Source organism: Berghia stephanieae, chromosome 6 (assembly GCF_034508935.2).
Source record: "Berghia stephanieae isolate SIO BIC M18660-M18661 chromosome 6, UCSD_Bste_1.3, whole genome shotgun sequence".
Lineage (NCBI taxonomy): Eukaryota > Metazoa > Mollusca > Gastropoda > Nudibranchia > Aeolidiidae > Berghia > Berghia stephanieae.
The window spans coordinates 57,819,798-57,838,895 of record NC_088365.1 but is presented as its reverse complement, the minus strand read 5'-3'; the positions used below and the strand labels follow the sequence as shown (position 1 = coordinate 57,838,895).

Here is a 19,098-nt window from a genome sequence, read left to right as displayed (position 1 = left end):
TACGCAAAGTACTTGAGCTCCTAAATTTTTACAGGAAATACATTTACAACTTCGCGCACATCGCGACACCGCTAACAAATCTGACAAAGAATGGGTCACCGAACAAAATTGTTTGGACAGAAGTGTGTCAGAATAGCTTTAACCAATTAAAGGCATTACTCTGTTCAGAACCAATTCTTAAATTACCCGACATATCAAAAGAATTTGTTGTAAGAACTGACGCGTCTGATAAGCGCATCGCAGGTGTACTATTACAGGAACATGAGGGAACTCTAATGCCTTGCTTATATGCAAGCAGAAAATTATTGGACAGAGAATCACGATACTCTGTAATAGAGCGTGAAGGACTGGCCATCGTCTTTGCTTTAAAGACATTCAGCAGATATCTACTGCTAAAAGAGTTTGTGGTCGAAACGGACCATAAACCACTCACGTACATAAGAAATAACAAAATGAATAATAGTAGAGTACTAAGGTGGAGTCTATTTTTGCAAAATTACACTTTCAGTATCTCTCACATACCAGGTTGTGAAAATATTCACGCCGACCTACTTTCTCGATTAGTGTAATGACGTGAGAAGGGTATAACTTAACCTCCCATGCATACTGTTAGTTACCTCGCAAATTATGCCAAATCAGAACACACAAATTCGATAATTTTATTTGTAAACATGATGACCCAACTTAATGTAACATTGAGTATTGTTTGGATATATATACCATACCCATTCATGATTTGGGAAATCTTCTCTTTATCTATTATTGTTATGAATTTTCACTCATTTATGATTAATAATTGAAATGTCAATATTCCATTTACATTTTCATTCATTTCATTCAGAAAATTACCTTCATATCATCGACTTAAATCATGCTTCATTACCATCACTATTGTTTATCACAATGATTTGTAATCACATTGCCATCATGTCGTTCATCACAATGATTTGTAATCACAATCTTTCATTGTTATTGTCGCCCATTCATATACCTACGTTAATATAAACATTTCCATGTCTAGTTAATAAATAATTTAATTGTAGCACAAATCATAACAATGGATTAATGCTAGAGTATCATGATAGTAAATTTACTTCCGTTTGTAAAATCTATCTTTCCCATAATGGTTAAAGAGTATATTTTAAACGTGGGTGGGGGGTGTCACAGTAAAGATTGTTCACAATTATCTTATTAAATTTTATTTTATTAAGAACTGAATTCATCTCACTCCAGTTATATTTCGGTAGGCTTAGATAAACTTTACCTTCTAATATTAGATCGTCTTTCCTTTTATAGCCTTCCCTCGAATTAATTTCTAATTAGTGAATACTATTCGTTCTACATTCTGTCACGTAGCCACTTATTATAAAAGCTGATAGGTCTAACACTCTACACTCACTTTCTCTCCACAATCTATGCCGGACGGCCAGTCACTCTATTCCTATATATATATTGTAAGATTTTTATCTTTTGGGACTTTGTAGATATTATATCTACACCATTAAGACGCCGGAGCTTTTAACTTTGATTGTATAATCTTCAAGGATCAAACCCAAGCCCGCTGTACTACACTATAACCTCTTACCAATTGCCTGGAAGTGGAATTTTACGAGTCCAATCCTGTTATCAGAGGAATAGATCATCCAAGCCCATCAACTGCCTGGAAACGTAAACTTATGAACCTGACATATTATCATAAGTTACGTAAAATATTCATATCTCTATTTGTAACTGCCACGATCACTGTTTATCTCTTTTAATTAAATTTCATCATTATTTTTATTTCATTGTAAACAAATCGTTAATTGTTTTTCATTTATAGTAACTAGTAAATTCTGGGGCCTCATTCTACATATATCTTTATGCATAGTCGAGTAGCTCTTTACTCACTTGAGACCATGACAGTAACATTACAAATGAAAGTTGAATTCAACGAGGTCTTTAGGACGACCCGTGGCCTCATTGAAGCGAATTTGGTCCAATCAAAGACTATAAGAAAAGATTGAAGTAGAGCTAACAAGAGATGGGAGGTGCGTGCGTATGAGGCATTTTGTGTTATAGAGTACCTCTGATTTGACGAGAAAAGACCATATTAGCATCGTTTGTAGGGCTTTTACAATGGGTGTGTTAGATTGAGATTGTCATCAAGATAGACTATGATCTTGAGAACATGGGCAAATTAAGCCTGAAACATTGATGTAGACTGCCCCAAACATTGTGGTAAATATTTTAAATAATAATTCGCTCCATTACTACATGTCGAGCACTTTTCGTACCATATTTGTATCAAACACGATTCAATATATATATATATATATATATATATATATATATATATATATATATATATAATACACCATATCAGCATTGATATAGGCCTCCTATTAATGTTGATTTCTGGATTATATATATATAACCCCGTATCAGCATTTATAAGGATATCGCCTCATATAAATGTTGATTTCTTATGCATATCGGGTGGGGGAAAAGGGTCCCAAAGTTTGACCATTTCCTATTCTTTAGTGGTTGACATTAGTGAAAATTTGTCAGGCCATGTCAGTGTCAGGCAATCAAGCACAGAATCAATCTCTAAATACCAAATCTGGCCTCCCATAGCGGGCAGGGGGGTACATACTGTGTCTTCTAGCCCCTTTTATCTGTTTTCCAACATGCTTTCTGTATTTGTCTTGGAATGAGATTACTTGGTTTTGTCCTGGCCGGAGTCCTAGCTGGGAGGGAAACAGTCAAATGCATAATTATTGTTTTGGGAGATGATATCTTTTTCCTTGTAAATCATCTCTCTGTTATGTATTATTATATTTGTTATTTTGAATGCAGAATGTAAGTATTTGAGTGTATTCCTCTTTGTTGGATTTTGTGCTTGTGTCTCCGTGATTATTCTAATATTCTTTGCGTGACCATAATTTAGTCAAACCCTGCATTGCATCCTCGGCTTTGTGAGCCCAATGATCTAAATGATTTTTTTTTTTTACGTTTACGAAATACATACCTTTCCACACTGCATTGAGACCAGATTTTAAAAAATCACATTTGTCATCCATCGTATCCGAGCGTGCCGAAATCCGATGTCTCCGATGTTTCTTTTTTACGAAACCCACCGAAACCCAGTCCCAGGTTCACTCCCCAATAGTATACACTTCCCCGAGTCCCAGGTTCACTCCCCCATTGCTGTCTACTTCCCATAGCTTTTTCGGGTTTCGGTGGGTTCCCGCGGCTTTCGGTGGGTTTCGTAAAAAAGAAACACTCCGATATATCATGGGAGGCAACCCATACATTCAGTCACCCAGCTCAGGCGTGTTGTATTGCAGTGCGTGCTGGAATTTGACGGCTTCTGAATTGAATTGAATCGTTTCAGGATAGTATTATTTCAATGTGAATCAAATGCTAATAATAGAATTTATAATAATTGAAGCAAGACATTGTTTGTGTTTTATTGTATAGAATAAAAACATTGACACAGACTAAAATTTCACGTTCCAGGTCATTTAAACTTTAAAATCCTTTTAGAACATCTGCTTTACCTAGACATTATATAGGATTCTCGAGCTGCTATTATGTATGGAGTTTGAAACAATCACAATACTGACCATGAGATCGTGATTTAGGAACAAGTTTGAAATTACAAGCACAGGGATTCAAACATCAAAATCTTTTTTTTTAATTTTATTTTTATTATTTTGTGGGCGGGAGTTGGGGGGAGAGGGGTAACACATGCGGGTGAAAAACTCGACGTATTTTTATTTGCAAGTCTGATAACACCCATTGGTATGGTCTCATCGTTGTGATGGAAATAATCTCAAATCGTCACAAAATATTTTCCATTATAACAATGATAAAGCAAACCTATTATTGCGTCCGTTGTCAGACCTGAAAATATGTTCACGTCGATTGAACTCGTAAATCTTATTTTTTTAACAAAGGATAATAGAGACCTGTTAAGATTAGTTGCTAAAGGAAACGTTTATTGAGTTTTACATCGATGTATTTTAAAATTCAACATTTATGAGCAAGATACAAAAAGAATAGAATTATTTACAAATGTTACCCATTGCTTAATTCTGGTTTTATGTCCGAGTCAACGTGCAATTATTTTAATGTCTGAGGTTTAAATTATAAAAAGTGGATTCATTCTCAAAATCATGAAAATCACTTGTTTTTATTTTTAGATGCGGAAAATGAATCTGATGTCTTCACCCGACAAAAACAAAATGTCACATTTCTTTTCATTTTAACCATAAAATTCTCTTTTTCGTTTCTGGTTTATCCCAAAGTAATAACCATGGCCAGTGCTAGGTAACATGTGAAAGAAGTATATAATGTAAACATGACTCTCAGAATAAAAAGAAATTAAGCAGTTAAAAAAACGCTCTGAGCAATATAAGTGGATAATTGCGCGGGTTAGGCGATATTACAACTTTTTCGACAGACACAACGCTGTGGACAGCCTGGTTTCATTGTTACAGCTGAGTGCGTTGATAAAATATCTTGAGTAAGAGCCTTTTCCATGGACTCAATTTTGCACAATTCCACATAATTTTGGCTTAGGTCTTCTGAAGGAGACAGACAATACAAGCTCAAAAAGTTATGGTAGAAGAAAGAAAAACACATTGAAATAATTATATCGACAAGGGGAAGTGGGGAGGGGGGAGGGCTATGAGGAGGTGGGTTTTTTTTCAAAACCATGCCAACTTTCATCCAGATAGGAAATAACCTGGGTTCTTTTTGACAAATTAGGACTAGGCACTGGTTTAAGATAGAAATCTGAACATGCGTGTATGAAGCAGTACCAGGCAAATAAGATGGAAATTGACAAGTGAAAATATCATCCCCCTCCCCTAAAATCAGTCGAGGCAGGCTGTATTGGGGGGGGGGGGGGTAGAGATATTTTTCTTGTAGTCATCTTTCCTTATGTTCTGTGTACATAGGTTTTAGAATATGTACCTCTCTCTGACCATTTTGTTGGACACCTTGGAATCACAAGATGTATACTGAACTTTATATATATATATATATATAAACACTGATGATATTTGACGTCAGGTAAAGAAGACAGGCATTTGCCTGTTTAACTTGTTGAGTGAATGACTAAATAATTCAATTTTCTCTGAATGATGAAGAAAGGGCTTTGCAAGTATTACAAATCATAACCTCATATTATGGATGTATGATGGATAAAAGATTGACAGTGCATGCCTGAAGATTATTTGAATAGGACCCACTGTCCGAAAATGTTAACATGTCATGTTAATTCGTGCCATTAGGCTCCATCAGTCGGAGCTTATCCCGGATTCAATAATGTTAAACAACCAATAGCAATTGGTTACCATCCTTTCGATAGGACGGTAATCTATCTCAAAGTACTTTCCACCAGATCTAACAGACCCAGCTACTCAATTACTGATGGTTGAAAAGGGTCAAAAATTAATTTCGACTGCACCCGGAACAGATCTTGGTCCTTTTAGCGCGAAGCGAGTGCTCTATCAACTGAGCTATCCGTCCCACCTCCATTTATAAAACGATTATAGTAAATCTGATAGACTTTATTCTGGTCCAACATCGATTCAGAAATATCGTACGCAACGCAACAATTATTCCAAGTGCAGATTGTAATAGTGACCACAGGCCTGTCAAGGCCACGCTAAAAATAAAACTTAAAACAAATAAAGAAAAAGAAAGTGGAACCAAAACTGCAATTAGATCTATTGAGAATTAACCATCAAATAAAAAATGATTACAAAGAATGCGTGAAAGAAGAAAGTGAAAACATAGATGAGTAATGGAATCAAGTGTCGAACTGCATCACAGAATTTGCAAGAGAAACTATTCCATCTGTGAAAAAACACGAACCAAAACATAAGTGGGTGGGTCACAAGATCTTGAAACTGATGAATGAAAGACGAAAACTAGAATGCAACAGCAATGAATATAAAGAAGCTAATAAGATTATAAAACGTGAGTGTAAGAGAGCAAAGGAAGATTATATTGAACATGAATGTCACAGAATTGAAAGACTAAAACAATCTAACACCAAACAATTCTACCAGTCAATACAAGATCTAAGTGGAAAACGCCCAGCCGTGGCAAGAAAATGCGTTAAAGACGCAAACGGTAATATACTTATCAACAACAACGAAATTTTTGAACGTTGGGCAGTATACATAAAAAATCTATACGCGGATGATAAAAGAGGGACGAGCTTGGATAAAGAAATCTCTACTGTGAACACGGGTCCCCAGACTATGCGAAAGGAAGTAGAAGCTGCTTGCAATGAGATGAAAAAGGGGAAATCGGTAGGCCAAGATAGTTTCTCAATAGAATTGATTGACGCCCTCGACGATCTGGGAATAGACATTCTGACAAAAGCCTTTAATGTCATATACAAAAAGGGTGAATTGCCTAATGTCTTAAGACAATCGGTATTCATTACGATACCCAAAAAACAAGGTACTATTGACTGTGACCAACACAGAACAATCAGCATATTGAGCCAGGCCACAAAAATTATGTTAAGAATACTTATGAAAAGAATGAGGAGCAGAACACGTGCAGAAAATTTTAGATATGTGTGCAAAAGTGAAGATATGGGCCTTAAACAAAATATTAAGAAAACCGAATGCATGGTGGTATCAAAGAATGACAAAACGCGACCTTCCACTTGTCAAGCAAAGGAGAGACCATCAAACAAGAAAAGAAATTTAAATATTTAGGCACTATCATCACCCATGACGCACGTGACATAGAGGATATAAAACAAAGAATAGCAATAGCAAAAACGTGTTCCATAAAATGCGACCAGTTGTGTCAAACATCAACCTAAACTTGAAGACCAGAATGAAACTAGTAGAAACATATGTTATAAGTACCCTTTTATACGGTTGTGAAACGTGGACGCATGACAAAGAATGTACGAGGAGGTTAGAGGCATTTGAGAAGAATGTTGAGGGTATCATGGACAGACAGGTGTACGAACGAGGAAGTGTTGGAGAAGGTGAGAAAGGGACGAATACTGATTGATAACATCAGAAAGAGGCAGTTACGCTTTCTGGGACATGTGTGGAGAAGAGACGGAATAGAAAAGTTGGTAACATATGGGATAATCGAAGGAAAGAGAGCTAGAGGAAGACAAAGAATGACTTATCTAAATAACCTAAGAATAGCCAAATGTGACATAAAAAGCAACACAGATTTCATGCGCACCGCAGAGGATCGTGATTCGTGGAGAAAGCTGACAGGCAACGTACTCAAGAGCACAAGCCACGATGGATGATGATAGTAAAGTCCAGGCAGCAACAAAAATGTCAAGTTCAGAATCGTCCAAACCACTCTTCTCAATATATTCAAATTTTTGTGTTGCCAAAATCTGATCACTTTATCTTTAAAAACAGTTTTAACGGAATTTTGACTGTCAATTGCGACAATACGTTTAATTTGAATTGTTTTTTTTTTTTAATATCGTCATCCGTTATTTTAGAAAATTATACATTTTAAAAGTAAACGTATTTTAGAAATTATTAAAAAGATTATTATGTTTGGACTCTATTAGTACCATCTGCCGTGCTGTGGAGAAAAAAAGAATTAAAAATTTTGGCCTGAAAACTCGTTTTTCAAATACCAATCTATTAAACTGAATTTTAATCGATCGCATTCTATGGAACAAGTTTTCTAGCCAAAATCTTAATTATTTGTTTTTCTAGAGGACGAGTACATCAGTACCTACCAGTTACTCCTAATCACGTCAACTCAATATATGATGCTACTATGTTAATGCAGTATTATGTCAGAATGGCACAGATACTCGTAGAATCAGTTTAAATCAAACTAACCTGAATAAAAAAATAATTCTTTTGTTTTGTTGCTTTTTTTTTCTTTTTCTGGATTTGTTTTTGTTGTTTTTCTAATACTTATTTTTGAGATTCAGAAGCAAAGTCGTTCTCCTCGACGAATGCTTTTGTTATAACTTACAGCTTTCAATATAAGTTAAGAAAAAGAATTTAATTTTAAGCAATAAGTTCATTCCAACAGAATAGCATTTTGAGTCAATTGGTCCAATCGTAGTGGTGTTAATCCTAGTTACCGAATGATTTCAGCAAAGTCCAACCGGAAATAGAAATCTCAGGTCCAGAATCATCCAAACCGCTCAACTCAATGCATTCACACCTTTTCGTCGCTTTCTCCACTTGCACGGTAGTGGTGAATCTTTCGGATACTGACACGCATATTCTGACGCAGTCCGAGTATGAAAACAATTTCATGGTTACTGACAAAAAAGGATTTGTGGAACTCTTTTGCTCCGGGTGAATGTAGAACCCCATCTCACTCCAGTCTATATTTTGCTTCGGCACACGGACTTCAAACTCGCAAAGCGCTAACGCACTATTCTCTGGCTTCCAAATGTAAACATACCGTCCAGTAATAGCCTGAGATGTACACTGCACAGAATGAGGTCCATGTGCAGGAAGTGCAGCGTCCTGATGAAGACATAACTCTCCTTTCAAATCGCCACCTTGAGCGATTGGGTACGGGTTTACTTTTGATACGTAGATATCAAAGTTTTGAAGCCTTTCGGCGTATTCATTTCGGTTTGTAATGTAAATAGAATGTATTGGATAAGAATAAAGTAAGTCTACCATCCACTATGAGTTGGAAATTGTCAGGGTATGGCTACAAGGGCCCTCATAGAGATTTGACGCTCTGGAACCATCGACAGCCAGACTGGAATTGTTTCCCTTAGGTGAATAGACTGAAACAAAAATAATTTTTTTAAAACATGCATGCAGGCTATTATTCAATATTATCAGCCTAAGAATACTAATACTAAATCATGTGTCTGTGTATTTGTAACGTAAAAGAACCCCCCCCCCCGCCCCCGGAAAAAATTATGACACTATTTCAATGCGATGAGTATTTATCCATTTATAAGCAATAAGAAGAAGGCATTAAATTAATACAAGTTTAATAAATCTAGATTCTCTTTAGTTAAGAAATAATGAAAAATCACCTTAACAACGCCACTATCACAATCACATCATCTCATTCGTCTGTACTGTTTCATTCATCCTGTTTGTTGATAAAGGGAATCCCGAAACGTCCACAGTATCTGTTTTCATCTAATAAATTGAAGCTTACAATTCAGTACTGATCGGTATCTAGTTAAGAAATTATGCTATTTATACGAAGTTGTGTAAAAATCTCGATATCAAAGGTTTCCAAACTTGCGCCTTGATTCAGCAGTATAGTGCTACTTGTGTGAGAAGTTCCCCGTCTAGTCTTTAAAAAATGAATAATCGGGATGGAATCTGGAAAATGTTTTATTCCTTCTAACATTGTGACACAATTTTCAATACGAAGAGAAATAATATTCGATTTATTTACAAAGATGAATGGCTTCCAATGAACCCTGATTTGAATCGAATGGACGACAACATTTGGCCATTTATGGTTTATGAGGGTGGTGCAACGCTTTATACAGAAGCAGAGATAAAAGATTAAATTCAATATGCATGGGATCATTAATAAAAATGCTTTATGGGAAAAAAGTGACAGAACAGTCACAAAGAAAATTGAATTGAAAGATCGACGGGTCTTATAAAAAATTGAGAATTACGTCCAAATTCTTTGATATGGCGTTTGTGCGGTGTATATTTTGAAACACTCGTGGGACAAAATCAAATCAACATAGTTTCTTTAAAGAATTGTGTAGGCGACAGATATTTCAAAATAAAAAAGGTTGGATAGTGTAAAATGTCAGACTTGCATGATTTATAGATCAAGTCTTCCGGCTGCATGCTTCTAATCTTACTGTTCAGATAATGCGGCCAATTTTCCGGTAGCAATTTTAATAATAAAATAATAATAATAATAATAATAATAATAATAATAATAATAATAATAATAATAATGATAATAATAACAATAACAATACTACTACTACTACTACTACTACTACTACTACTACTACTACTACTACTACTACTACTACTACTACTATTAATAATAATAATAATAATAATAATAATAATAATAATAATAATAATAATAATAAAAGTAATAACAATAACAATACTACTACTACTACTACTACTACTACTACTACTACTACTACTACTACTACTACTACTACTACTACTACTACTACTAACTACTACTATTAATAATAATAATAATAATAATAATAATAAAATAATAATAATAATAATAATAATAATAATAATAATAATAATAATAATAATAATAATAATAATAATAATAAAAACAATAACAACATTTCTCAGTATAGTCTACTTCCATTCACTGCTTCCAACAATTGGATTCAGTAGTCTGATGTCACGCGCCCGGCAACGGCGGCCATCTTGGTTCTAAACAAAGAAAATCATTACTTTTTATTTTTCATGCTGTCTGGAACTTTTCATATGTCTTGTGATCAGAATGTGTAAAAGTCAAAACATGATCAAATGTATGTGTTTTTTTTCTTCTGGATACGCTTTATACTCGCCGGAGAAATATTTCATACGGGCGTCCGCCATTGTTTCGATAGTTTAGAGCCAGTGTTGCTAAGTTACCATGCGTCATTAGGAAGGAAGTGGCGGTACGACTATTGAATCCTATTCTATCACCAATGCATCAAACGAAATATGTCATTTATTTTTAATGATTTCAGCTATGGTGACAAGTCCTCACTACAATGTTCAATAAACGACGGTCGACGCAACTCCTGTGTTAACTATTACATCATCCACAAATACTCACACACACTCTGATACTTTCATTTTGACACAAGCACAACATACACATACACACTTATACACACACATACATCTTTCAACGATAGAATGTCGTTACAGACTATTTTAATGGGGATGTTCTATATTATTTCTCCATGTGCTCAAGGTCATTGGTCACATTGCAAAGCGTGCTCAAAATTGCCCACATAGTGAAAAGTGTTAAGTTTGAGAAATATCCAACGTCACGATTGGTCATTTTGCTCAGCTTGATTGTTGGGTATGTTTACAACTTTCATAAACACAGCAGCGTGTTTGCATTTATTGAGAAACGCCCAATCGTTGTACAGTAACAAATCATATGATCGATGACACCCTACGAAGGGGTAAAAGGCGAAAAATGCATAAACTGAAACGATGCTTTATAATAACGACGACTAATTATTTGCACAATTATTTGCTTCGGCGAGTTAGGTTTGACAGCTACCAAACCGCTGACAGGTACCAAATCCTTTCTCAGTTCACTTTTGATTGGGTAACTAATGTGAGATTCGCTGACAACCATCTTTTCAGACTGAGTAATGTTTTCATTATCGACTGCGTATCCATGTACTTAAGATGACCTTCCAATGTTAGGCTCTCGGATACGTCAATACCCTTCAACAGTCGTAACGTCACTTCCTTCCTAATGACGCATGGTAACTTAGTAACACTGGCTCAAAACTATCGGAACAATGGCGGACGCCCGTATGAAATAGTTCTCCGGCGAGCATAAAGGCTATCCAGAGGAGAAAAACCCCATACATTTGATCAAGTTTTGTCTTTTACACATTTTACACAAGGCATATGAAAAGTTTTAGCCAGCATGAAGAATAAAAAGTAATGATTTTCTTTGTTTAGAACCACAATGGCCGCCGTTGCAGGGCGAAGTGATATCAGACTATTGAATCGTATTCCGTTCTTCTTATTATCCGACAAAGTGCCGTGACGTTGATTACCTTACCAAGGAAATGACAGCATTTTTTAACTGGTCCAATTATTCGACGATTAAATTTTTCCGTTTCCGCAAATATCAAAGTTCTAAAATCACTTTCCACCACTCTTATTAAATCGTTCTTCCATTCTGGGTGATCCACATACTGTATCATCTCATGGTTGCCATTTCGACGAAATAAATACATGTCATCGTTTCCACCTGCATTAAAATGGAGGTCTAAACCAGGGGACACTTCTCTTGCACGTTCTTTATTGTAATTCGGTGTAACAACGTTTTTTTTTTAATGATTTGACCGAGAACCGTCTCCCATGAGTTGTGCTGACTGGATGTGTAGTTTGCTCTATTGTGAACCATGTCAATTTTGTGATGAGTGTTAATGACGTCTCGGATTTTAAAGCTGCCGTTTGTGTCGGCCATATCTGCATATAAATAAAATCCATTGTCGCTGACCAATGGTTGGTTATTATTCTTTGTGGGCGAGTTTGTGTTGCTATGAGCCGAGTCTGACCCACCGTGAAACAACAACGGCTGAAATAAAATGGTTGTCGCCGTCGATTGCCGACTTCGTCTAGTTATCTGTTTTTGACTTTAGATATTGCTCAAGCCTTTTACTGTCTCTTTGATGTTGGAAGGGAGGGTTCTGTAGCTGCTGACGGGTGTGGACTGGTGATGGGGTCCTGTCGTGAAACACGTGTCAACAATGGAGTCGAAGCATATTATTACGACGAGCGCAGTTCTTGATTAACTGTTACAGGCTATTATGTACGATGTAAATTGTTGACTTATATGAATTTGTATTGTGATACTTTCCAGCAAGCGTGGAAATCCACAAACTGTCCTAATGACACATAAATTCACTACTAAATCCCCAAAAACAAGAAAAAACAATGGTTAGCTTAAAACACCTCAACCTCCTTGTTAAACGACCGGAAGAGCCATCACTGCAGATTTTATACAAATTATGTGGTGACTTTCTCCATTATTGTGTCATTGAGTTGAAAAAAAATATTTGATAGTAGATCAAATTTGTTGTTGTTGTTGTTGGTAATATATTTGGTTTCTGGTAAGAGATTGTTCCAATCCTTGGTGGTTCTTGGGGGAAAATTGTTTTTGTAAGTGTTGGTTTTCTGTGTTGGAATGGTGAACTTACTGCTATGATGATTCCTTGTGAATGTAAAGTGCAGTTTTGTCAAATAGTGTAGTAGAGTTTGTTATGGACTTGTGCATCGAGTTACGCTAGGAAGAGTTGCTCCCTTTTGTTATTAGCCAATTGATTTCAGGTACAGCTGAAAAAGTTATTATTCATCAAGTCCATTGTTTAAAATATTATTTGTGCTTACAAATATCGGAGTGATATGCCCCAGAGAAAGATGCACTCTTTGCTCCTTACTTTCCATATTTGAGTTATTTATACTGATTTTCGTACTTACAATGTTGTTGAGATATATTTGTATATACTCTAACCTGGTTCGTATAAGTAATTGTCGGTGACAAACCTCGTGGTTGCCCTTTGAACTTGTTCGATTTTCTTGATGTGGCCTTGTTAACAAGGATCTAACACTGTGCACGCGTAGGCTATTCCAATACGGGTTTGACTAAAGCATTGTATGTGTGTTTTTTTTTATCTTTGGAGGGATTTCATTGACTCGAAATAAAAGTTTGAACTTGGTAACAGTTGATATGTTTCTTATTAAGCCTTTGAATGAATGTTAGAAATCAGCGCGGTCTAAGAACAGCTCTTTCTGGTACCCCCGATAAAACATTTAGTTTCTCACCTCTATATCCATCCAGGACTACTTCCTGAGTTATATCGCAGAGCCGGTCGTCAAGCCAAAGACGTAGGTTTTGTCCATTTCACGTTTCAGGGCTTTTAGTTGGCCTCGTGCTTTCTTGGCTAGTTTCCCATTTAGTAGAAGCTGATGTGCTACTTGGTCAGGTGTTACTGCAGCCACTCTTGTCTGGGTATTTTTGTCATTATTCAGTTTTGAAATTGTAGTCCAGGCCTTTTTGCTGTTTAGGGTCATATTGGTGGAGGTTATTAATTCCTTCCATCTTTCTGATCTTTCATCGGCTATCATTGATGTGAGTTCTTCACCCAGTTCTAGGGTTTCTTCACTGAAAGGATCCACCTTGTATGATTCAATGTATCTTTCATATAGTTTCTTGCTTTCATCTTGGAGACATGGAATATAACTTTTTCGGCATCCTCTGGGGATGTTTTTCTTTGCAACTTTCCATATGAGTGTTCTAAAGTCGTCGTATCTCTGTGGGTCACTTTTTATATTGGTGATCTCATGGACTGGGGAACTGACCCTAAAACTCTAAGGACCACAGCATTGGCCCTCAGCTACTCAACTGCGGAGTACTGCTCAGCTGTATGGGCCCGATCATGCCATGCCTCCAAGCTAGACCCCGAGCTCAACAACGCCTGCCGGATCGTAACGGGCCAGCTGAGAGCAACACCATTACCACTGGTCTACCGTGCAGCAGGAATAGCCCCACGACACATCCGGAGGGAAACTCATGCCCAAATACAAAAATACAAACAGGAAATGGACCAGAGACACCCCTTCATGACCACAATTGCCTCAAAAGCAGGCTCAAATCAAGGAAAAGCTTCCTCACAGTAGAGAGCCTTCACCCAGACCACTCAGCATTCTACCGCCTGGACAAATGGGAAGAATGGGACAAGACAGCAAACGATGCCCTCCAGCCCCCAACAGAAAAGCTCCCAGCAGGCACAGACCTCAAGAAAAAAGACTGGGTGGCGTTGAACAGAGCTAGAGCAAAGGTGGGAAACACCGCCACCAACCTCTTTAAATGGAAAATCTCACCGGGCACTGAATGCCCATGCGGTCACCCCAGACAGACCATGGACCACATCCTGTCCGAATGCTCGCTGGGACCTCACTGCACCAATGCTGACCTGAGGAAATGCAACCAGACTGCCCGGTACTGGCTGACTCACTGGCGCGACAAGATATGATGAGTAGGTTTTGTTCCCCCTGTTTTGAGCCGTTTTCTTCATCAAATGGTCTTTTCAAAGGACTTTGGGTCAATGTTTTTAATTCCACGATGTATCAGTTCTATTTCTGGTGACTGTTGGAAAATATTGCATAAGTAAGGAGCTATTTCCTATTGCACTCTCTTTGAGGATCCTGCTGGGTATAAGATCTGCTTTAGAAGGATTTAGATTCTGGAACTGTTTAGTTACGCTAATATGGGTTATGGTCATCCTTGACATTGGAAAATGCTACTTTCTCTTTTTGATGTTTTGCGCTTAGCCAAATAAAAACAAAACAAAACAAAACAAAATAAACTCACAACACTCCCCAGCCTGATATAACCTACAAACACACAACATTTATGTGTAACTTTGAACGTTTATAGACAGAACGAAATTGACGTCGCTCAGCTATTTGTTGTTGTTTTTGGCCGGCCATTTTTATGAGTAGTTCTCACCAAATTCAGACTATAAACGATTAAGATAAAGTTACACATAGTTTTGTGTGTTGGTACGTAATGTCCAGCTGGCAGATGTATGAGGGTTTTTTTAAATTTTGGTCAAACGCAATGCATTAGAAGTCTGATTGATTGAATTTAGTGAGAACTCCTCATAAAAGTGACTGGCTAAAAAACAATAACATAGAGCTGAGTGATGTCAGGCTTTGTAACTTTATAGTGAATGTGCTTGTGTTATGTGTGTTGAGAAATTTTGCTTTCTCTGTGGTGTCAGTAGCTTCTGTTCCATCCGGTCTTTGTAAAACTGCTATGCTTGATGTATCCCTGCGTTTAAATTTAATGTATTTCCAGAAGCGATTTATAATATAATCGCCGATTTAGCTGACACTATAGCCTGGGTCAGATTTGAGCACGCTAGTGACATACTGGTTATGCTCTTTCTTAAGCGTGTATGTTTTTTTTCCTTACGAAGAGCTATGAAATCGTCCTAGTCCTGGTTTTTGTTGGTCCGTTTTGCAAAGTTGTTGCGACGTTGCTTTTGTTGAATTGGAATGAACGCTTGATGTGACGTATCATCCAAGAAAAATGTTGCTTTCAGCTTAATATTTGATCGGGATGTGCTTATTGACTGATTTCTATGATGGCTGTCTGAAAACTCCCCCAATTTTTATCTATATCATTTAGATTTGCTTTGTTTTCAAAATCTTAAAACTTGTCGTTAAGGTCATTCATTATCTCATTCATGGTTTTTTGTTGAGTTGTAGTTTAGCTTTAATTTCTAATTTTACGATGTGATGGTCACTCATTCCTGGAAGAACTTGTATGTTTTGGATGAGTCCGAGATCTGTGCTGAGTATGTGTCAAGTGCGTTTCCCCACGAGTTGGTTCCAACACTGTTTGGGTCATATAAAAACCTGGACGATTTGAAGCATCTTTTCATTTATTTCTTTGCCATATTGTGTGTTTGGTTTGACGCTCATGTTTTCCCAATTGATATCAGAAAGGTTGAGGTCTCCAGTACGTACTACATGTGGCGAAGTTTTCTCATTATTGTAGATTTTCCACCCGATTGAAACATTTGTTCCATCAGGTCAATTCCACTGGACGGTTGTCTATAAAAGTCACCAAAGATGATTTCTCCTCCAGACAGTAGGATTTTTGTCCAGATAATTTTGCAATTCGGGTCTGCATTTCTCTCGACTGATGTTATTAGGACGATTTTTTTCGCCTAATGCACGGTCCTTTTGATAAGCTGGCGGTCCGAAGTAGTTGTCATTAAATATGGAGTTGCTTTCAATATATTTGTTTAAGCTTGTTTCCGTTGCACTTAGAACATTGGGACTGTGAGATTTCCCAGTTCGCTAATTTTGTTGACGCTAATTAAACTACGACCATTCAGGTTAATGACAATGCTAGTGTTTCTTGTATCTTTTCCTCTACAATTTCAACTTCAATCGCTGGGCTGATCTAAAATTTCCCTGTGCGTTTATAGTGGTCATTACTGCAGGCTGGTACGATCATTTTAATTCATCATTAATTATGGATGTAAGAAAACAGAGGCGTTTATTAATATTACGTTCAAACGATGCAATAATGGCAATTAGCAGGGTCCCAAAATAGCTAATTAAAAACATTTCACGATGATAACATGTTGTAAAATAAATTGTACCCATTGGGTAGAAATGTAAAAATGGCACAATTAACTCAAATTAATCTAATTTTAAAGACAATTATAAATTCCACGAAGAGATTCAACAAGAAGTTATAAAAAATTGACATAAAATTGTAATGACAAAAAAAGGATAAACACATAACGATTACAAAAAATATCGAGAGCACATGACACACATCAGCCGACAAGGCGTGTTACAATATAATTTGTTACTAGAAACAGTAGATTTCTATTTTCCACCAAAATGAATAGAAAGTAACCTCTAATTTCTTACGCATAGAGGGCCCATATACGCACAGATCTCATCGCGGTACAGGCACTGCTGGGTCGCTGTGACCCGATCCCTGCATTAATCGCAGATGATTTTTGCCCACACACGATGAGATATTTTTTGAGGCGATTGGCGATCGGGGGCGTGGCAGTATAAAAAAGTGGACAATTTTTTATCTGATTTTCGCTGTTTTCACGTCGGATTCGTGATCAGTGTCAAATTTACAATAGGTTTGATACTAAGAACTGTGTGTTTACTCCAAAAATTGGTGAAATTAGAAATAAATTTTAATTGATAGTTTGGCTATGTGGCCGACAGAACCGATCCCAGTTACTGTCTGTTATTCTATTTTTTATCTTGGGCAAAATAAGTGATTACTTCTCACTAAATTACATCAATTAGACTGTTGAAGGAATGAAATTGACATCATTCCACTCTTTTTTATTGTATTAAGGCAGCCATTTTTGGTAATTAGTTCTCACTAAATTATATCAATCAGACTTTTAACGTTCAAGGTTACTCGTAGTTTTGTGTGATGGTACGTTATTTCCGACTGGCGGATGTTGTGAGCATTTTACCTAAGCTCATATCATCAATAACCGTCCAAGATATTCGCATCATATGTAGCAATGGCTATAATAATCTAACATGTCGAGAGAGAGAGAGAGAGAGAGAGAGAGAGAGAGAGAGCGTGAGAGAGAGAGAGGGAGAGAGAGAGAGAGAGAGAGAGAGAGAGAGAGAGAGAAAAATAGAAAGATAGAAAAATTTACTTGCGCTATATATACCGCTATATTCAATAAAGGTACTCAAATCACTTTATAAAGGTCCTTGGCCAACATAAAAACGTTAGACGAGACATGACTGTTAAGCGATATTGCAATTGTTTCCCGACAGAGACGACGTTGTAAAAAGCGAGGTACTCATTTTAACAGTGAACAAGGTGAGAGAATGCGAGTAAAGAGCCTTTTCCAAGGACTCAATTATGCGCCACTCAGAGCGGGACTCGAACCCAGTACCGTCCGATCCAAAGGCGAGTGTCATATCACAAGACCACATGCATAGCCACACAAAAATGTGATGAGAGAATAGATACATATGTATTGAAGGAGGAGAGAGCGGATGGAGTGAGTAAAGTTCTTGAATATTTATAGAAGGAACCAAATTGACGTCATTCATCTCATTGTTATTGTTTCTAGACACACATCTTTATGATTAGCTCTCATTAAAATATATCAGACTATAACTTTCAAGGTTCCATGTAGATTTTTGGGCTGGAGTCATATTCTGGCTGGCGGACTTTGTGAGTATTTTAATCTAACACAGAGCATCAATAGAAGGAATGAATTTGACGTTAGTCAACCCGTTGTTATTGCTTTTAGACAGCCATTTTGATAATTAACTTATCACTAAGTTATATCAATCAGACTATGAACGTTCGAGTTTGCAGTTTTGTGTGGTAATATGTTATACCCCGATGGAGATGTCGTGAGTACTTTTCAAATACGCATATCATCAATACATTTGCAATCCGATTTAAGTTTAAAAGCAACGTAGACCACGGGAATTTGTCCATTTTGTGGACCATAAAGATTTGTTATTTATCGTCATTATTATTATTATTATTATTATTATTATTATTATTATTATTATTATTATTATTATTATTATTATTATTATTATTATTATTATTATTATTATTATTATTATTATTATTATTATTATTATTATTATTGTTGTTGTTGTTATTATTATTATTATTATTATTATTATTATTATTATTATTATTATTATTATTATTATTATTATTATTATTATTATTATTTATAAAACAAATAGACAGTGCTCCCGTGGCAGGTTAAACGGGTACTCCTCGGGACTACTCGCATTCGCACACCCTCCTCCCCCCTACCACCACACACACGCACACAGCCCTTTGGGGGGGGGGGGGAGGGGGGGG

At 36.6% G+C, this 19,098-nt stretch overlaps 1 protein-coding gene across 2 annotated transcripts in view; it reads right to left on the bottom strand.

Annotated features, from left to right (window-relative positions):
* Positions 1 to 3,956: 3,956 nt before the first annotated feature.
* Positions 3,957 to 19,098, bottom strand: part of LOC144975326 (uncharacterized) — a 19,233-nt gene continuing 4,091 nt past the window's right edge. The window contains exon 3 of one of the 2 annotated variants that reach the window (XM_078919299.1): positions 3,957 to 8,761. In XM_078919299.1, the coding sequence (XP_078775425.1) occupies positions 8,655 to 8,761 (107 nt within the window). In that variant the 3' untranslated portion in view covers positions 3,957 to 8,654. The remainder of the gene's footprint in view (positions 8,762 to 19,098) is intronic. The other variant, XM_078919298.1, reaches the window with a different exon arrangement.